The sequence below is a fragment of the Psittacula echo genome (assembly GCF_963264785.1).
Source record: "Psittacula echo genome assembly, chromosome: 4".
Classification (NCBI taxonomy): domain Eukaryota; kingdom Metazoa; phylum Chordata; class Aves; order Psittaciformes; family Psittacidae; genus Psittacula; species Psittacula echo.
This window is the reverse complement of record NC_137738.1, coordinates 51237262-51259806: the sequence shown is the minus strand read 5'-3', so window position 1 is coordinate 51259806 and position 22545 is coordinate 51237262. Positions and strand designations below refer to the sequence as shown.

The 22545-nt window shown below is 38.3% G+C and overlaps 1 protein-coding gene across 2 annotated transcripts in view; it reads right to left on the bottom strand.

Moving 5' to 3' along the window:
* PTPRK (protein tyrosine phosphatase receptor type K) overlaps positions 1-22545 on the bottom strand; it is a gene marked incomplete at both ends in the record, with an annotated part of 410302 nt that overhangs the window by 81614 nt on the left and 306143 nt on the right. For both annotated transcript variants that reach the window (XM_080614674.1, XM_080614675.1), the window contains 3 exons: positions 1596-1797; positions 3012-3121; positions 13397-13699. In XM_080614674.1, coding sequence (XP_080470800.1) covers positions 1596-1797; positions 3012-3121; positions 13397-13699 — 615 coding nt within the window. The remainder of the gene's footprint in view (positions 1-1595; positions 1798-3011; positions 3122-13396; positions 13700-22545) is intronic.

Here is a 22545-nt window from a genome sequence, read left to right as displayed (position 1 = left end):
CTTCCTAAAAAGTGCCAGCTATGCAGAGTGAAACTCGACAACAGTTCAGCATAAAGCAAGATGAAAAAAACAACAGGCTGAAATTCAGATACAAAGGGTGTCACAGCCTGCAAGATTTCTCATATTAATCATGTTTTGCTGACTAACAGACCCATACTGTGTCTAGAAAGTGTGGTTGATGGGATTCTGGACAAAATTCCTGGAATTTCTAGGTGGAAAACAATCCAAACGTGTTAAGGTGCTTATTTCTCAAAATACTGAAATGTCTGGGGGACAGACACGCAAGCTATTACATAGTTACACCTTTTTTTTTTTTTTTTTTTCCTCCTACAAAATGATTAGAAGACAAGTATGCAAGTACTACATCACCATTATCCATGAAAATTTATGAACAGGGATTTACTGTGAAGAAACACTAGGACCATAAAGTAACCTGGGTAAAATATTGGACTTCAAAATAACCTAATAGCTAGATAAACAGAAAAGAACATTTTGCTTGATTATTTTTTTTGGTGATATGATGGTTGGAGGTTTTTGGTTTGGGTTTGGGGTATGCGGAGTGCTGGTGCTCATGGGTTGGGATGGAATTCAACAAACTGTCCCATTTGACTATGACAACTACAGCATTTCACTTGCTACATAATTCAGGGAGCCTGATTTTTCTCACATTTTGATTTATGCACATGGTTTTGGGAACTGGGTGAGGAGACTATGTGAGTAGTTTCCCATAGAAATGGTAGATGCATTCCAATATATTATTAACTTCACTTCATAGGACAATAGAAGTTTCATTATGGCAGATACTAAGGCAAATAGTCTGCTTTTTGCTGCTTAAATTTTTAAATGACTGAATTCTTTGATCTCTTCCAAGCTCCAAAGTTGCGATGTCATAAAATCAACTCTTTAGATATAACAATTGACTTATCTTGTGCTATCAACTTCATAAACAACTATCTTTTTTTCTTTTTTTGAGAATACTGAAATTGAAGAAAAAAAAAGCTAAGGCATGGCATTTGACATCACTTGCTTCTAGAGTTTGCAGTGTGTTATTTAGACAAAGAGTGCAAATCTTGATGCACTGCAGTAAGTGAATGAAGGCACAAGGAAGCAGGCCTATATGAATCTGGCAAAAGAAAATTCACACTTCCTCCTAACCGCCCCAATTCTGTTATAGCTGCATGCTACTAAATGGTGTCACCTTGAGTAAGTCAGCATCTGACTTTACTAATCTGCAAAACAAATACAGTACTTAATGACCTATGGAGTGCTGTAAGGCTTAATTAGATAAGGTTTGTACAGCACTTCATAATCTTTAGATGAAAGTAGAAGATTACACAAAATCAAACAGTTAACCACAACAGGTTTGCAATTTTCATGTCATGCAAGGATTTATCCCTGAACTTATGCTACTCTGGCAAATATGCTCAAAAACATTTTCAGTACTATAGTTTCACAACATGACAGGCTTTGTTTAGGGGTTTTCTTTTCCATTCCACACCAGAGCATGATTTTTCCACTCTTAAAAAAAAAAAAATGAAAAAAAAATCCAAAAACATTACCCTTTTTTTTTTCCTGCTCTTGTTTTTTGTTTTTACCTGAGATGTTGGTTGTCACATTGATTGTGGTCGCTGGTCCAAACCCTTTGACAGTGCTTGCACGTATGAAGAACTGGTAAGTAGTACCAGGATGCAAGTGTGAGAAGACGTGGTGTGTGCTGTTCCACAGCTTTGAAACAGTTTGCGGAGGTCCTGCAACTGGAACTGCAGGATCAAATGACCTTATGCTGCTATAGCTGACCTGTGAAAAGAATTAGTTTTGCAACAATTGCTGCAGTTTTTGGCACAAGCAGATTAGGTTAGTTTAGCTGGAAAGGAAAAAAAACCACATGCTACCCAGTTATCTTGGGGATAGTATGGGGACTTGTAGAGACTGCTTCACTTGAAAAGGCTATGCAGGTGCCCTTCATCTCTCTTTGTGATTTTAGTTCATGTATGTGAAATTTCACTGTTACATTGCAGCTACGACACCCCCGCCATCCTCCTCACCTCCACTAAACCCTTTTATTTTTCCTTAATACACTTCCCTCTCCTTTTCTAATAATCACATTGAAATGCTGTCCAAACCAAGCTAATATATTTAAAGCCAGCAATGATATCTTAATGTACTGGTTTTGACTGGAACGGACTTAATTTTCTTCCTAGCACCTTGTAAGGTGCTGGTTTTGGATGTGATTAAAACACAAAAGCCTGTACTTTTGCCCTTCTGATTCTCACTCCATCCCACTGTGGAGGAGTGAGCAGCTGAGGGGGCTGAGCTGCCCACCAGGGTTATACCCACACTATTTAAGGAACTGCGTTAGCATTAAATCGATAAATAGATCTAAGGGGTTTTGTTTGGTTAGTTAGTGTCTCTTCCTCCTGTAATTCATTACTACACAATATTTTGTCCCACTGGTCCTTAAAAAAAATGGTGTTGAAGAGGATGGTGTTTGTTCCTTAAATCAGCTGTGTTTCCTGCCAATCTCCTGTGGAGGTCCCCAGAAGGCTCATATACTAAATACACTTTAAATAGAGTAATTTTGGAGGTTCCCTTGCAGGGTGATACCTAAAGGTTTGAAAAAGCTAAAAAAACATTGCTCCAAATCTAGTAACCATCTTGCTTTTCATGTAACTTTATTTTCCAACAAAGAAGATTTCACAGATCATGGCTGTCATGGCTTTGGAAGACTATATAAGAATGATACAAGATTTTAAAAACTAGCACCTCCCACGTGGATTGTAATATTGTTATAGTCATATGTCAAAGCCACTTGACAGGGACAGCCAGGCAACAACAAATGCACAATAATTATGATTTTTGAGTATCTGATCACTACACAAAATTCCATAATCTGTAAATGAAAGCAGCATATAATTGAATAGCTGCCTACAGAGCAAACACCCACCATCAGCCACCTCTCTTGCTGCTCTTTCCTAGCCCTATTCAATGCTTGTTAGCTGTATAATGATTACCTCGTACTGAGTAATGATGCCATTTGGATCCACAGGTTCCTTCCAGTTGAGGAAGATCTTATCTTCAAAAGGAGTTCCTTTCACCGACTTAGCAGGTATAGGGCCTGGCACTACAAATAAAATAAATTTTTTAAAACCAGGAAATTCAAGAGACAGAAAAATTAAAGAGATGACAGAACATCCTATTAAAAACAAAAGTGAGCACAGGTCTATTTTTATTAATATTCATTCACATGCAAAAGGCAGTGGTAGGGAGTATGAAAAAGCACTTCAAAGTGGATTTTGTCATTTGCAGTGCAGAGGAAGCATGAAGTTGAAATGTTATCCCAGCATACGGTTTTCAAAACTTCATGCAAAGTCAAATTGTCTCGTTGTATAGCCAGGGGAAACAGTTCAAGCTAGATTGTGACTTCAGGGAACATCACTGAATTCTGTAATGAGCGTATCTTAGGACAAGGACTACATGGTTTTAAAATCCTTTTAAAAAGAAAAATCAAAGGCAAGGAAGAGCCTCTGTTATACAGCATCTTCCAAACAAGAGAATTGCTTACAAAATAGTTTTCAGTCACCCTTTCTTATGGTTTGTTGTTTTAAAAGAAATCCCAGTTTAAAGAGGGGGCTGGGCACAGGGCAAGCACACCGGCTCAAGCTGCCACTTCTTTCAGCCACTGACATACTTGCGCTGCAGAACGACCAAAACTGCTTACATCAAATCTTTCCAACAAGAGGCATTTTCAAAGCTTTGAACTGAACCACACTAAGATGACCCTACTTTCTTACTTTAAATGGAACCAATATCCCTGGTGTAATAACAAGTCTGAAGTGTCACCTCAGGCTTCTCTGCCTGAGTGATTCACAGGACCTGGTAATCCCATCAGCACCAGGCAGGAGCGCCTAGTTATCTCTCATTTCAGCTTACAAGATATTTTTGCCTGCAAGTATGGTTCCTTTTTAACCACAGCAGCTCACCTAGATTTGAACACATACACACTGAAAGAAGGCGATGAGGATAAAAGAGCACCTGAAGAAACCCTGAACCCGAAGAAAAAACTCTTCCCCAACTCAAAAAGCCAACACTGCCCAAATCTGCAGTGCTTCAAGCTAAAATGTTACTTCTATTAATTTATTGACATGTATTTCTCTCCTCATCTTAATCGGCCTATTTTCTTCAATGCGACTGTCAGTGAGCCTCACACATGACATTTCTTGGGTATTAATTATCAAAGCAGTCTGAAGTTTTACAAAGAGCAAAAATAAATTAAAACCCACTGGATCAAAGGAAGCACCAGGCACTGTGCTAGCAGCACAAGGGAATGAATGGTCTGTCCCAATAATGGGATTTATTTCAGTCTACACAGAAGCTATAAATGATGATCTGACCCTTGGTACAACCAACGTAATTTGGCACATTAATAATAAATACATGGAGTCAAAAAAGCCCACGAGTAAACAGATGAGAGCTTCACAGAAACTGCTCATCCATCTGTCAGAGGAAAACTTAGTAAAAGTTAACTAAAGTCATAGGCTGCTGCGTTACTTCAGTCCCAATACAGACTGGGCAGTGGATGAAGGCTGACATGCCATGACAGCCCGAGTGTGCTGTTCGTGGCAGTGAGAGACTTGCTGTAGGCAACATTTTGTTTTTCATGGGAATGTTCTACTGTTTTTCTTGTCTATATGTCAGGCGAGGTATGAACGTACTCTCACGCACACATTTTCCCTGGACAATGTGTACACATACGTGTGTGTGTGTGTGTGTGTGCACACGTGTGTGCATGTACATCTGTGTTTGGGGTAAAACACAGGAACTCACCAGGGCATGTACAAAGAATATGAAATGTGATATTAAAGCACATTAAAGCATGTGAGGTAAAATGAAACAGACAAATTGCTCAAAACCCTGAAAAAATACTTTTTGTGTGGTGCTTTTAAAGGACGTGTTTCATATTCAATTGAAATTCTGTGCATTTGAAACTGGCTCTACATTTGGGGGTTGCACAAAGCCTTCTACATTTTCTGTTTAAACACCCAAGTGGGAGAAGCCTCTAGGCTCATCACATCGCATGAGTGTGTTTTCTTGTCCTACAATACAAATTTTGATGCTTGTGGCAGTGGCAGCAATGTTAAACTGACTGGAACTACTGGATGATCCCAGTTAGTTTCATGCTACTCTTCCCACTGACATGGGAAGGGCACAAGAACAGAAGTTAGCACAGCAGTGAGCAGCTTGCTGCAATCACAGTAAAAATAAAGTCAGAAAGTAAAAGAGAGCAAGTGCCTAAAAGAAGAGTGATTCCCCACAAACCTCACCCACTCCTGCAAATTCACAAAAAATGAAGGTTGGGATCAGCTTATACTATTTCAGAGCTCAACTGGAATTAAAAAAACAAATGAAGGTTCAAATGCCTAAAAAAAATATAAATTAATTTGAGCTTGAAGGACATGTTTTCATAGGTATGAAGTTATTTTTTCCCTTCCATTTTTCAATTCAGCCACACCAAGAACATCTTTTAATTGCAAAGGGGCAAAAGGAAATGAGGAAAGAGAAAAGCAGCAGTAAAGGAACTTGAATAAGGAACAGAGTATCTGTGAGCAGGCCCATAGATTCACCAGCCAGGTTAGTCAAAATAATGCCTGAATGTCCACATTTGTGGTTTTATGCCTTTGTTCTCAGGTCAGTATTAATTACAAACAGAAGTTTAAAAAAAGCTCAAATTAGTAAAAAGACCCCAAACACAGAAAAGAACAACAGCAAAGCAACCTGTTGGTAATACTATCTTGAAGACTTAAACCGTATCTCTCCGTGTAGGCAGCCATTGCTGTCTATTCCCTATGACTCCCAGCAGGCCTCCAAGGACTTAAGAAATAACCTTAAATTCCATCTTTCCAAAGCGGTGTTAAGATCCTTCCCCTTTATAAAATACTTAGCGAGGACTCAGGTGAAAAAACAGCCAGGTAAACATCATCCTTGAGCTGATAATAGCTTTTGGAAACCTCCTCACAAACAGCCCAAAAGGCTTTCTTCAGACTTGCATTTCCAGAAGCCCCATTGCTCACCACAGTGCCTCTCTGCTGCCTTTTCAACTCCCATTCTTCTTCCTGCTCAAGCTCTTGCTCTTCTCCTTGTACTTATGGACAGTCTATGCTAAATCAAAACATTCAAGACTATTTCAAGTGTATATTAATGTGAAGTATGTGACTTAAGATTCCCTATCAAGCTGGGTATCTGAGTAATTTGAAAAGTATAAGTAGCTTCTAGAGGAGACGGACCTTTTGGCCTCTGCACTTCCCTTTAAAAAGATTCTGGTCCCACTGATTTTCTTTCAATCTCCTGACCTTGTGAAGTGTGACCCCACCATCTGTCATGGACAACAACAGTAAACACTCCTTCTTTCACATGTATTACTCTATGATCAACTTCTAACAAGTCAAGATTTACACTTATCTGAAGAAGTAAAATCATTTAGGTAGGTTTAACTATATGGGTTTCAGAAGAGCAGGGGAGTTTTTGAACTTAAGCAAAGAAATAAATAAAACATTTTTTTCCATAAAAAGTATACAAACATAAAATCCACAAAAGGAACTTAAAAAAAATTCAAAGGGAATTTCAGCACGATTTTATAGTGGAAACATCACAAGCTTTTCTTTCATGATTTACATGTATCTCCAAAGCCCTTTTAAAGAAGCTATATATCAGTACAGTAAATAGCTGATAATCTTTTCTTTACATACATGTAAGATGGACTTTTATAAATACTATGCATAATAAAAGTACAAACCATCAATATGATATTAGACCAATTCCTTTTAGAGCAATATATTTGCATTAAATTATGTCATAGTCACAGATAAATTGTTATTCATAAGTAGTGACACCTAAACCTTGTTCTATGCTAACTTAATAGGAAATTTATATTACAATACGTTACTTCTGGTAAGACAATGCATTAACTGACACCAACCACTATAAAAATGAATTTATATTACTTCAGTTTTTCTGCTACAAAATGAAAGTGCATGTAAACAGAGTATTTTATTAATATTATACACTGTGAAAGCTGTGTAGGGTATTATTATGCTATATGGTAAAGGCTGTGTGCAGATATATGCACGGTTACACTGGGAAAAATTCCTCTGTGGTAGTCAAAAAGCAAAGGTATACCAGCAGGAAATTTAGAGCCCTTCTCTGAAGGTAGATGATGATTTTCAGGAGATGGTGACAGTCAATCTCTTTTATTGTTTAAATGTCACAAGCAATTAAAATGGCCCACCTTTCCATTGGCTTTTTCTGAGGGATTTACCATTTGAACTTTATGCTTTGCTACAACTCGAGACTAAGGCTTAAATAGAAGCAAATTTTATATAATAAAATAGGAGGAAATACCAGAATTACTATTTCTAGTCTTTACTGTAAAAGCATTTTCACCAAAGGTAGTGACAGAAATTACTTTGGAAATCGCTCAAGCTGCTCCATTTACAGCAAAGAACAAAGTGCTATTGAGAAGAAAACTGATTGCCTATTAATAGTCTCCTTTGGTGCACATGCCCTTTGGTTAATGATCTCTCCTCCTGGAGAAGCTGGGCTGGGCTGGGCACCCCAGGGAGCAATGGGGCTGTGCCCACAGCCCAGCACGGGTGTGCATCAGCTAGCTGGAGCCACTGTCGGACTGCACAGGCACTGACCTGTTCACATCTGTGATGGTTCCCAACTCCTTCCAGCCTATATAAAATTACTAATGTAACAAACATAAATGCTCACAATCAAGCTACTAAATAAGCTGACAGAGGCTAATCAGTCTCAGTGAAGGCAGCAATCACTATAGATATTGGTGCAAATATCAACTGGGGTTAAGTCCACAAGTTCTGCATTTGCTGAATTCAGGGACCTAACAGTATTTTAAGTCTTTTTACACCACATGCTGACTTCAGCACTCCTCATTTCTGGGATTTGGATGTGTTTCTCCATGTCAGGGTGAAATAACTTCACATACTTTACAGCTTTCTAAAAATATGCAAATCAGTATTTGGAAAGTGCTTTCAGCTAGTGCATGGCTTTGGAATAATGGGAACTTGTGGGCCCAGGTGTAAGCCCTCATTCCATTGCAAACTGCTGAATAGCTGCTAATTCTGGCCTATTTGCAGGCATCGTTATGTCAAACACACCCTTTCAACAAAGAATCTCATATGCAATCACTTTTTCAGCTATAAAGTTTCTAATATAGGTACCTTAAGGAAATGAAAGTAGGAAGTTGTTTTAGCCAGAGTACATAATTCTGCGCTTCAGGGCCATTTTTTCCTTAGCTATTAATGTAAAACTTAGGTTGTATTTCTAGTCTCTGCAATACCTTAAAACAGCTTACTTTTTTTTGTTGTTTGTTCTGCATAAGCTTAAAATAAATCTCTGCTAATATTTTCAGTATTTTTCTTACTTTCTCACTTTTCTAATGTCTTTAAGAGAAACTGCTCATGTGTCTTTCTGCAACTACTATTTCTCGCTCTCAATGATATGCAATAACAAATCTTACCTACCATCTCAAAAAAGAATTGGGGTTATTTTCACAAGCTGAAAGACAAATAGGTTATTCCAGGCTATCCAGGCTTCTTTTATCAATGGCAGTAGGTTGGGTATAATCAGTTTCAGTTCACTCCTGCTGAACACATAAAACTTCCTCCCTTATTTGACTACATTAATACTAAATTTTGCCACTGCTAATGACACATATGTCACTAGTCTTCCTTTTAGATCAAGGACTGAGGTCAATAACTTTGCAGTGGCATTTATGGACAACTTCAGATTGAAACTGTCATCTCTTAGTCATGGGTTTCTCTTTATTAACTGCAATCATTTGCTGATTTTTTCCCCCAACAGCATTAGTATACTGGGTTCACCTCACATCCTTGTTTAGTCACAAGGCTACATATGTTACACATTTTTTGAGACAGTTTGCCATTTCAAGCAATCTTTGCCTACTCAACTCACTGCATTAACTTTTCTCCCAGGTGGGCTGTTTTTGTTACTTTTAAAATGTTACCAGTAGAGTTTTAAGTCTGCTTTTTCAGAGATCCTTGAAGCATTGTTCATTTGTTCATTTGTTCATTTCCTTTGATCAAAGCATATTTTCTACATTTTCCTCCGCTCCCCTATCCTCTATTTTCCCGTATTTTCCTTGGGTGCCAGGGGATTTGAAAAAGCACAAAGGAAAAAGTGCTATTTGTGGTAAATATTTGTAGTAAATAATAAAGGGTGAAAGGAGGTGCAGAGAATGAGTTGTGGGGTTTTTTTGATGTTTTGCTTGGTTGGTTTGGTTTGCGTTGTTTTGGGTGTTTTGGGTTTTTTTAAGGCAACTTACAAAACTTACAACGCTCAATCACAGAAAATAATATTAAATGTTAACTACTTTCATAAAATTCTCCTTCTCAAAGCTGGTTGAAGATATTTCCTCTATACATTTAGTCAGTATATAAAGTATTACATCTTTTAATTTAAAAAATAAAACCTAAACATTTCCCCCTTCTTCTGCTGTTGCCCAGAATAGTAAGCCTGCTGAAGCTTTCCTAGGACACATGAGCAATGGTTGGACAGTTGGTGTCTCAACCCCGCACTGTAGCTCTAGATATCTCTGCATGGAGCTGAATGAGCCATACTCAGAAAAACCAGAGGACCTCATTTGTGTCCAATGAGTATGTCCTGTGGTTCAGACCAAAGCATTGGTATGCTTTAAGCCCCAAAATGGGTACTTACCCTCCACTAAGAGACCTTTTTAAATTAGTTGTTTGCCTGCTGTTAGCTGACACACTTCCTTACTAGTTATAAAATCACAATTGAACACTTTAACCTTCACAATTTGCTTTCTCCATAGCTGCTTTCTCAGAGCTAATGTCACTATTCCTGTTAATCCACTGCCTTTTGCATCTGTTTCCAATTAAAAATTAAGGAAGCATTTAACTGCTTTAATCCCATTCACTGTCCGTTGCTCTTACAAAGGGTCCCTTTGAGTTTGCCGTGTCCTTGTCAACAGGCAGCTCCAAGAAAGTGTGCATGCTGTTGATTTATGCCAAGTGATAAATTTACTGCTGGTTCTTGTACTTTGCTTCAAAATACCAAATATCACCTTTGCCCAGCACGTATTCACCCACAGATTGTGCAAACCTTTCTCTTCTTCCTTTATCAAATCTTCAAACATTGTATATCTACTGTATAAGCTAGGTGAAGCAGCAAGCACAGATAGTACTGAGTGCCTGATTACTCAGAAGAGCTTTCTTCCAAACCTTAGAAACAGTGTGATCTCTCCCCAGAGTGAAAGACAGGTGTTTCCCCCCTAAAACACTTACAAACTTCCTTGTTTTCACCTTCTTTTTGCACAACTTGTTTAACAGGGTATCGCTCAAAGGCTTTTTATTTTAGTGTGATACAGCTTTCTGCAAATTACTATGATACGCTTTAAAGATTAATTCCATCTACCCAAGTTAAACAGAAATATTTAAACAACCAAGTATTCAGATCTAGCTCTGGTCAAAAAGGAGGCTATTTTCAGACTGATATTCCTGGACTTTGCTTTCCTGCAGATACTGAATTATAAGCTATTAAAACCTTCTTCATTTCTCAATCATTGTTACAAAGGTCTGAAGCACAGCTTTTGAATCTTACCCTGTTCTTCTACTAATTGTTTCTTGAGTTAGTTCCTCTTGTGGTGTCATACATGGCTCACTTATCACTCAGCACTCACAGGTCTGAACATTTCTGGAAGACCCCAGCTCAGCTGTGCAGCCTTAAATAAATGTGAACCTGTGTGAAAAACAACCAGGGATCCTCACTGTCTCACACCAGAGCCTCCCAAAAGTCTGAATTCCTCTGCACTTGAGGAATCCCAGAAGTTCAAAAATGTGAAAAACTCCTGGCAGAAGGTGAGATGATAGAAGCAGAGAAATTAAATGAAAAATGTAAACAAAACAACAACAGCAAAAAGACAAGAAAAAGACAGACAGGTGGAAGCATGGGGAAAATGGATAAAGCAACAGAAGTTTAGGGGAAAATGGTAGAAAGGAGGAGAGACAAGAAAACCTCTTACTCCAATAGTCTACAAAGTTTTACTCGATCAGCAGATTTTTGTAAGAAAGAATGGCATTGGAAAGAATACTACACTACAGAAAAGCTAACAAAAATTTAAGTATCTGTTGCCATCAGGGGTTTTAAAAGTTTTTATTTATGACAGATGCCTGACTTAAGTGTACAGCTTCAGATAATCATGTAATACATGGCTATTTCTAATTAATATTATTTGCAAAAATGTGGGAAAATAGTGTGATACTACTATTTCTTTCTCCTAAATGAATCACTGATAATGCCCTCAAATTGCAATTAACACCATATTTATTCTGTGAAACCAGCAAAAATAATGAAGACAGTGAGGCTACATCTGACTACGTGTGCAAAGTGCAGGGCACATAATCATGTATCAGACAGATACTTGATTGCTTGGACATGGGACTAAACTAGCATCATACGCATAAGCAGTCAACTACAGCACTTAAGTTTACCACTGCTATGCCCTATCAAGGAAAAATTAAGGTATGAATACATTTCTGATGCAACTAAAAATCTGCATTTTTATGCCTGAGAGTATCACTGAGTAGAGCTCACAAGAAGCTATTTTCAGACCACAAGCATTATTACCACCAATGCCTCTAAATATAGGTACCTTTTAGAATGTATTAATCCCTCCATGAAAACAACATCTGCTTGAAATAGTTTACCTTAGCAACTTCTGCCCAGTAGGTGAGGCTTCTACACTATTATACCTCTGACACCAATGCTAAGTCTAAACAAGTTCACTGACAGCACACTGGTGTGTTAGCCTGAGACCAAAACTTGCCTTGTGTGCATCATTTCCTAATAACAGTCCACAACAAAACCAGAAGACATATGTGCACTCGACTCTGCTCTGGGCAAGCACCCCTATAGTGTTCAGAAACCACCTCCACACATCTAACTAGATCAAAGCTATCAGAAACAGTAACCTTTCTTGAAAACTTGGTTAAAAAGAAATTCCATATTCTGTGGACATAACAATATTTTTTTTATTCGTTTTTTTTAAACCTCAAGGAAAATAGCAACCATAAAAATCTGTAATGTAAACACAGGTACAGAAACAATTCCTCATGGATTATATTTACCATTCACCTCAAAAAAACAGTAATGCTAAAATTTGAATTGCATGAAATATTCTAATTCTGTACTTGCCAGTGATCTTCACATGATGCATCTATGTCTCTATAGTTTTCTACAGCTTCTCATATTCTACCTATTTAAAAAAAACTGTTTCCCTCCTTTCTTGCAACAGTAAACATATTCCTCTCCTATTTCTTATAAAACCGAAAACATATGGCAAAAAGTGCCATCAGATTCTAATCTTGACTGCTGTCCATATATAAAGCTATACTCCAAAATCCTTTATATTATAGGTAAGCAAACACACTTTTTTAATTTTACTTTTTTATGTATCTTCAGTCTTACATTAATCCAAGTTGTTTGGGTTTTTTTTTGTCACTTACATCATCATGTATTTTAATATTGTTGTTATATTTAGATTTCATGAAAATATTGACAAGAAAAGCAAACTTAAATTGCTCTTTACAACCATATTTTAAATGTTATTAGGGGAAAATATCTATTTTAATTTCTTTCATACCAAGATTCATAGCCTAACCACTGAATGCCACCATTAACACATCTACATCTGTGCTTTATTTCTTCCCAACTATGGTAAGTTCAACTGTCTTGTCACTGAAATTTCATTGAAAGCATTTTAAAGAGGAATCATAGAGTATCTTGAGTTGGAAGGGGCCCAAAAGGATCACTGAGTCCAACTCCCAGGTTGTCAAAATAATAATTTAATATGATAGGTGGCTTTAAAATAGTTAACAGATACTATATGCTGTAACCTGCAATATAAAGTATTTGCTGAAGAGGTTTTAAATCCTGAATAGAGTCTTTAAGCACTGAATTAAATATTTATATATAATTTACAGAATTAAATTCATTTTCAAATACTACACCTAATACTGTGAAGATGACCTCACCTAACACCACCATGTGTTTCTCATTCACCTGCATTAAGGCACTTTCGGAATTACTGGGAAGCCATCCTCCTTTTTCTTGCAAGAGAGAGATTCAGTTTGACTTGTGCTACATGGACAGTTTCAGTTATATATGCAGGGTGACAGCTATAATAATTATATACAGCTACCATTTTGAGGCTAATTAATACATTAATAGAAGAGAACTTCCATCCTTCAGGACACATATTGTAACATACACAGTCATTTCCTTTCACCCGTCTAGACTGGACTTAGGATTTAATTTCCCTAACAGTATTTAGACATACCATCTTCGTCTGTCTGGATAATGGTCTCTTCACTTTCCTTCCTCCCTTCTGGGTTGGTTAAGATCATTTTGAGGCTGACATTCGTGTAGGGAGGCAGGTGATCCACGACATGCTGGGGTGCTTTAGGGTCCATGTCCAAGCAGTCTGCCTTGCTCTCATTGTGTCCGCAGAAGTAGTGGTAGCATATAGTGACATTGAAAGTGTGGCAGCGAGTGATGTTGTAACCCAGAGATTCCCAATCTACAGCAATGTGTCTGGCCTGTATCTCAGCAATCTTCAAAGTTTTTGGTGTTCTCATAGGTTCTAGAAAACAGAGTATAATAAAGAAAAACATCATTAACATTCTTCATCCTTGCACTGAACTGTAGCTGGTAGATGATACCTCTGGGAACATGAAAGTAAAGGAGGTACCCAACAAACACAGACTCATTACTAGAAGTATCATCCTTTGTACAGGTACCCTGAAGTGAAAAGAAACTGACAGTCTTTTTTTACTTCATTCTTCTCTGGCCTCTCTTTGCAGGCTTCAATCAGTGATTCAGACTTAACAACAGTGAGAAAAAGAACTGTTAATTAGCAGATGAAAGAAAAGCAAACCAAAAGGCCACCCAGATGTCACTGCTGGCTTCCCTTCTTGAATGCCCAATTACCAGTTTTTAATTCACCTGTGTAAATTACATAATACATCACAGTGGTAAAGAGTCAACATTCACTGTACTCTGATTTTTCAAGGCATCAAGCAATGCTGTATACTAATTATACTAATTACCTTACTGAGCTAGCAGTTACAAAAGTAATGCAGATATTAATTATTGTTTATTATGTAGTAATTAAGTTATTCATTCAAGCAAACCCCCTTAGAAATAGTACAAAAAGTGCTTCTGGATATGTATTTGTATCCTGCTTCTTTCAGACCCAAAACTTTGCCTCTACATTGTTCTGAACGGGTATCTCTGACTTGCTACCCAAGCTCAGCTGCTCTCCACCCATGCAGTTCCACCAGCAGAGTACGAGATGCTCCCCAAGCTGTCATCAGTCTTTCATTATCTTCCTAGTGCATTCATTCCTCATGCAAGGCTAACTTTTATCATTAAACTTAATTAAAATTATTACACAATGAAAATCATGACCATGACTATATATACTAGAGTTTCACTGGAAATATAGCAAGGGTTCTTTATACCCTGCTAATTCATCCTTTTTCACCAGAGAAAATAAAGCCTGCCGTAGGTACAGCTTCAGCCTTGTGTTCTTGCTGGTCTAAGGTAGAATCAAGATTGTTCAAGGAAATGAAATATAGGATTTCTTTTTCTGGGCATAACAGTTCTTTGTAACTTGCATTTATGCAACTACAGTCTGGGCGTAACAGTTCTTTGTAACTTGCATTTATGCAACTACAGTCCCAAACAGGCTAACAACCTCCCAAAAGCACAGATGGTATAGTGAAAGAAGGAAATGTGAATCAGTGTAATCTATTCAGCATGCAGTTTGCCAGACAAACTGCAAACATTTAGTTTCAAACATCAAAACAATCAAATTCTAAATATAACCTAAAGGTATTCCTAGTAACATGATGAGTGTTGAGGATTAAAAAAAGTGCCTATTTGTTTCCATGATCTACCGTTCCCTTTCTCGATTTTGAAAAAGCATGTTCTCTTTGCCCTTAAATGCCAATTTATCATATACAAGGTTAAAATTTACAAATGAGTAAGTAGAATTCCTGGGCAGTAGCTTTCTCAACATATTGTACACTGTAACAACAGAGATGTGAACCTGAAAGACGGCATTGAAAAAGTCCTCGAGAGATAAGACGCTTAAAGAGAAGAAGGTAAAAAAAAAGGGGGATTTATAGAGTAAACAATGGCTGGTGCTTTAGCAAGTACAAAGTGTGAGGCAGTCAAAAAAGACAAAAAAAGGGGGCAGCAACACAGCAAAGCTACTGAAGTTGTTGGTAGGAGTCTCCAAGGAATCAGTATTTTCATTTTAATAATTTTCTTTTTATTTTATTAATCCAGGTTGTGTCTTCAGTCACCTCATAGCAGAGATGGAATTCAAAATTTATTGGAGCCTCTAATATAAACACAACATAATACATGTTATCCAGTCATGAAGGTTGAACCTGTTAATGTCTGAAGCTGAGTAATCAGTAGCAGAAAATGCACTCAATTTTCATCTTGCTTCTTTCATGACAAGACTTAAACTGCATTCACACTATGCGCTTTCAAAAGAGAAGAAAAAATAAAAGCTTTGTTAACCTTAAAGAAAAATTATTTTACAATTCTATGCAAATTTTACAAACTTGTTACAGTATCAGAAGAGATACTGAAAAGCATCCTTTATTCACCTGTCAAAAAGGAAAGAATGAAAGACAGAGTGTGATCTCGCTTTCTCACAACTATTCCGTTCTTTGGCAGAAATTAAACTTCTGCAATATTGAGATGGTAATTAAAGTCTGCAGAGTCTCTCAACAGCTTTGGTAAACTCTGCCAACTGTCCCACTGCTCCTAAAATGATGCTTTAAAAACACAATTTTACTTTTGCTTCTGGGCAACATTCATCTCGGGCTCTCCAGAGGTAAAGACCAATTGTTTTAAACTACCCCACCACAAAGCCTCCATCTGTAACACCTTAGTAGAAAGCAATCTTCAAATAATTATTTTTCTCAGATAAACAACCGTTGAAATTTTGAGTAGGCTTCCCAAAAATCTCTGCATTTCATTAAGAGCAACTGTCTCGATGAGGGCAAAAAGAAGTGTTCATCTTCCATTTCTCCCTTTTCCCATTAGACATCAAGGTCTGTGTTTCACTAGAACACTTCCTTAATGCTACTGGGATTTAATTTCAATTTATGCATTCACTTCTGACCTCTGGATACCTTTCAGTGCTACTAATCCCAGGAAATCAATTCACATCTTGACTTCGCAGCTGCAGTTTTCCCACCTTTTTTCTTTCAGTCACATCTAGAACTTTTATTCAAAATGCATGGACATTTAAGCACACGACTCCCACTTCTTTGTTGAATTACTCATGTCAAATTTGTACTCTATGTCAAAGAGAGAAGAAATAAGGGTCTCAAAATATCTGTTCGTTCCTTATCCTATCAGCTGAAATTTCAATAATAATGGCAGAAAGCACTTAATATTTTCCAAACATTAATCTATTAATTACTCCTATGAGACAGGTAAATGGTAATCCTCTTCTGCAAGGAGAAAGAGACACCAAAAGGTTAATAGCTTGTTCAAAGCTACAAAGTGATTTACTGCCAGGGCCATAAGAAAACTGAATGCTACCCAGCTCTGAAGTCACCAGTGCTCTGGCAATCACATTGCATCAGCCAGCAGCAGCAGCAGTTTATTTGCCAATGTTTCCACCAAAATGCTAACTCCACTCCTCACCTCTAGGGGGGCTTTTTTTTTTTGTGTGTGTGTGTGTGCGCGCGTGTGTGTGGCTTGTTTTGGTTTTTGCTTGTTTGTTTTTTAAATTTTTAATTTTTTTGTTTTTTTGGTTGCTGGTGGGTTTTTTTTTCTTAGAACAACTTTGAAAAAGCAGAACATGGCCAGGTACTAAGTGAATAGCTGAGCATAAGGACAAGTTATTTAAAAAACAATAGTTTGCCTTATTCATTTTGAAAGATTTCTTGCTTGAGAGCTTCAAATTTGAGTGAAACTGCATATTATTTTGCACTAGATCTTATATTTAAAATTAAAATTTTAGGGAGGTGGTATTCATAATTTATTTTTTCAAGCCTTTTTCTCCAGCAGAAAATATGTCTGAGATGAGAGAAAGCTCCTTTTGGTGATAGCAGAAAGTACTCAGGGCTTCTGCTGTCACAGGAAATTCAATATGCTGTGACTGCATCAAGCTCTTAAACAGCTTCTGCCAGTCAGGATATTCACATCTTCAAACAGAAATATGGCAGTAAGGCATATGGAGGATTTGGTGGTGGTGGTGGTGGCAGGGTGGCTTTAGATCTTCCCAGGCCCCTCTGCTGATGGCAGGCTCCCTTCTGCCAGACCCTTCCTGCATATGGGCTGCTGCTATGACCTCTACTCCTTTCCCACCTCTGCTTACGGCCAGCTTCTCTTTCTGCCCTTTGCTTTCAATGCCTGGCAATACCCAGCTCTGTTATCTTCCTCCTCCTGACCTTCCCTTTACCTCTGACAAACAAATACTACCAAGCGCTTACTGATTCATCATCCGATCTGACTGCTTTTACTCTAACTGAACCAATTAAAACCAGAAGCATTGGGAGACTATAAAAAAAATAAAAACCCCAGAATAATAAAAGAGATCTCTACACTAGCACAGATTACTAAGTCTTCATTCCTTATCCAGGAACAGTATTAAATAAAAGAATTACAAGCACATGGAACTCACTCGCAACAATTTATGGATCAGAAGATTTAACCGAACTTTATGGGATAAAGTAAAGAACAGCTTTAGTAATTCTCCAAAGGTTAATAATCCACGGGTAGACAGCAAGAGAGACAGAACCTGTTGACCCCATACCACCTCTCAACTGCAGGATGATTTAATAAGACATTCCAGATAATAGATAAAATTAAATTCAATTTCTTTAGTGCTTGATAAGCAACACGTGATCTGACAGGTCAGTATCAGAGCCTCTTTGTAGAGATTATCTTCATTTATACAGAGATGGCAGTGAAAACAAAAGCCTTCACAGTTTCAGAAGCAGCAACTTTGGGATCTCCATCCCGCTCCCACCTGAACTCCTTCTGGTATGGCATTACGCTGACTTTAAATTTCTGCTTTAACTACACTGACTGAAATTCATATCCAGTTTAAGAGTGACCCAGGTTGCCTTAACTGGTGACACAGGAGGCAAAAAGTAACTGGACTTGGAGGGTGAGATAATGCAGAAATTTGGATAAGGTTTGAGGATACTGCAGAGAGATGTGGGGGCTTATATTAAATAAAAACTGACATTCAAAAGCAAATGTATAAAGTAGTAGAGTAACTTTGGCTTAAGGTAGTATCCTTGTAATTTAAAACATGGTGTTTCTTGCAGAGGCTCTCTTAATTATCTTGCCTTGCAGTTTTGCAAAGCAAAAAACAAAACAAACAAAAATTACATAAAATTCTCAATTTGAACAGCCACTGAACAGCCCCTTTTCATCTATGAGAACATGAGTCTCTCCGTCCTGTGGCTTCTGACCTTTCCAAGATAGGTCTCTTCTTGGCATGTGGAAAATAAAAAGAGGATTATTCTAAGATGTCATCGTGGCTCCTTCTGCTTACTTGGTTCATACAAGGTGCTACAAACTAAAATGTTTCCAAAACTAAATTAAAACAAACAAACAAAAAATATTTAATGTTACAGTCCTGCTGCTGTAAAGAATTCTTCAATTCTAAATTCAATTTTAAAAAGACTCCTGATAAGAGCATGGAAGAATGACATGAGTGAAAAACACTGGAGGACATGCAACCCAAACCAGAACAGAGCTGTCAAATGTGCAGTAAGAAAATTATAAACAATGATTCCTCACTTGCTCATTTCAGTTGCATTACTCTCAATAATTACTTTCATTAGCAAACAATGAATCACACAGGTTTTATATATAGAATCATAGAATAGTTAGGGTTGGAAAGTACCTTAAGATCATCAAGTTCCAACCCCACTGCCATGGGCAGGGACACCTCACACTAAACCATGTCACCTAAGGCTCTGTCCAACCTGGCCTTGAACACCGCCAGGGATGGAGCATCCACAACTTCCTTGGGCAACCCATTACAGTTCCTCACCACCTTCACAGTAAAGAACTTTCTCCTTATATCCAATCTAAACTTCCCATGTTTAAATTTTAACCCCTTACCCCTTGTCCTATCACTACAGTCCCTAATGAAGAGTCCCTCCTCAGCATCCTTATAGGCCTCCTCCAGATACTGGAAGGCTGCAATGAGGTCTCCACGCAGCCTTCTCTTCTCCAGGCTGAACAGCCCCAATTCTCTCAGCCAATCTTCATACGGGAGGTGCTCCAGTCCCCTGATTATCCTCGTGGCCCTCCTCTGGACTTGTTCCAACAGTTCCATGTCCTTTTTATGTTGAGGACACCAGAACTGCACACAATACTCCAAGTGAGGTCTCACAAGAGCAGAGTAGAGGGGCAGGATCACCTCCTTCGACCTGCTGGTCACACTCCTCTTGATGCAGCCCAGCATATGGTTGGCTTTCTGGGCTGTGAGCGCACACTAAAGCTGGCTCATGTTCATTTTCTCATTGACCATCACCCCCAAGTACTCTGCAGGGCTGCTCTGAATCTCTTCTCTGCCCAACCTGTAGCTGTGCCTGGGATTGCTCCGACCCAGGTGTAGGACCTTGCAACTTGGCATGGTTAAACTTCATCAGGTTGGCATCAGCCCACCTCACAAGCGTGTCAAGGTCCCTCTGGATGGCATTCCTTCCCTCCAGCATATCAACTGAACCACATAGCTTGGTGTCATCAGCAAACTTGCTGAGGGCACACTCAATCCCACTGTCCATGTCATTGACAAAGATGTTGAACAAGACCGGTCCCAACACCGATCCTTGAGGGATACCATTCGTTACTGGTCTCCAACTGGACACCAAGCCATTGACCACAACTGTTTGCGTGCAGCCATCCAGCCAGTTCTTTATCCACCAAGTGGTCCACCCATCAAATTGATGTCTCTCCAATTTAGAGACAAGGGTGTCATGTAGGACAGTGTCGAATGCTTTGCACAAGTCCAGGTAGGTGACTTAACTGCTCTGCCCCTGTCCATCAGTTCCATAGCCCCATCAGAGAAGGCCACCAAATTGGTCAGGCAGGATTTCCCCTTAGTGAAGCCATGCTGGCTGTCACCAACCACCTCCTTGTTTTTCATGTGCCTTAGCATGCCTTCCAGGAGAATCTGCTCCAAGATTTTGCCAGGCACAGAGGTGAGACTGACTGGTCTGTAATCCCCTGGGTCACCCATTTTCCCCTTCTTGAAAATGGGGGTTATATTTCCCTTTTTCCAGTCATTGGGAACTTCACGTGACTGACATGATTTTTCAAATAAGATAGACAATGGCTTAGCAACTTCATTCGCCAGCTCCTTCAGGACCCACGGATGGATTTCATCAGGTTCCATGGACTTGTGCATGTTCAGGTTCTCAAGATGGTCTCGAGCCAGATCCTCTTCTCCAGTGGGCCTAAGGTCTTCATTCTCACAGTCCCTTCATCTGCCTTCCAAGAGTTGGGTGGTGTGGTCAGAGCATCTGTCAGTGAAGACTGAGGCAAAGAAGTCATTCAGAACCTCGGTCTTCTCCAAATCCAGGGTAGCCAGTTCTCCTGATAGCTTCCGGAGAGGGCCCACATTGTCCCTAGTCTGTCTTTTATTTGCAATGTAACTATAGAAACCTTTCCTGTTATCTTTCACATCCCTATTAGTATATAGATACTAGGTTCTCTCACATCATAAAACTGGTTAAGATTGCTATATATACAAGTATATTACTTGTTGAAAAGTATTGAAATTATACATTTCAACAGACAACCAAAGTCTGAGCAAGAACTCCGTGCATTGACTATGATCACTTCTGCACTTCTGTGGGTGATCTGCTACATGTCCAAGGAGCATCCTATAATTATGTTATGAACAAAGCTAACAAAAATCCTTAGATACCATGAGCTGTTCTAGAATATCCATGATGAAATCCCTGTGTTTTGAGGATTATTAATCTATAATTCCCAAAGAATTTAGTTCAGACTAACTCCCAATAACTCCATTAGTTAACAATATGATGGTAATTCAGGAAGGCCTGATTTATTCAGACATCCTAAGAATGCCATGAATTCCATTCTCATTTTCTTGCATCAGACTGTCTTTATGACAGAATAATTCTTGTAAATTCTCTCAAGTTTCTTGTTTTTCAAATTCATGTAGTTCATGAACTACTTAACTTTAGCCAGGGACTCTTTCCTACCTACTTATGTGTATTTCAAGCCAAACACACACAACATCATATTACCAACTGGATCAATACAGACTTTTCATATATTATTGGAATAAGTTATTATTCTGGGTATTCCAAGTGTGGTAGTATCTGCATTCCATCATATTCAGAAGGTATAAAAGCCAGGCTGTCTTGTACGTAAATACAGGTTTTGCTTGTTTTGGATTTTTTTTTGTTTTGTTTTTTTTTTTTGTTCTTATCTTGTTCCATGTCAGCAGTGAGGCCTGACTTTAGGCAGCCAAATCTGAAAATCTGGGCACTCAATCTTTTTAAACTTAGAAGCATGAAGAGAGGGTGATCATGAAAGAGAAACCAAATTCAGTTGGCAGAATTAGAAGTAATTTCAGCAGTCTGACATAAAATGAAAAATTAACAGGTACATATTTCCACAACAAAAATTTAAGGTATTACTGGTCATCTCCTTTCTCAGATGTGTAACACATAGAGGATACAAAACAAATATAGATGCAAACACAAAAAGAGCCCACTTTATGTGTACTAGTATGTCCATCTTCTTACTATATGAAATATGACCCCAGAATAAATGAAAGAATGGCTTTTATACTGTACCAGCACTACAGATTTATTATGTTGCAAATGAAGGTTAAAATGCAATTGCCTGAAAATCTATGAGCTTTTTCTCTTTTCACTTCATGTAGCGACTGACTTATTAAGCCAGCTTACAAATTTCTTATTGACTACATACCTCAGGGAGCTGAAGAAAACATCTGAATTATTACATAGATAATCAGCTGTACTATGCTGGTTTCAACAGCAATGAGGGGATATCCTATATATTTTAGGACGTACCTTTTTGGATGCAAAATATAGCTGTCCTTGCTTCAGAGTAGAGATGAATAAAACTGCACTACTGACAATTATTTGTCCATTCCCTCTTGATAGTATGTTTATTCTACTGCCTCCATGCATGATCAACAGTTTGTGCATCCTTAGCATGTAATCAATAGCTGTGAAGCCTCGTATTAGCTTTAGAGATTAGACATCCCTTGATAATAAATTCCATTGAATTGATTTCTTCAGTTTCTCTTAGCTGCAGAAATCCACTTTTTTTCTGCTCTCCTCCTGCCTCCCTATCCCCCCCCCCTCCAAGTCTAAATTAAAACGAGATATATAGTGTAGGAGGAGAGAGCAAAAGCTGGCATGACCTTTT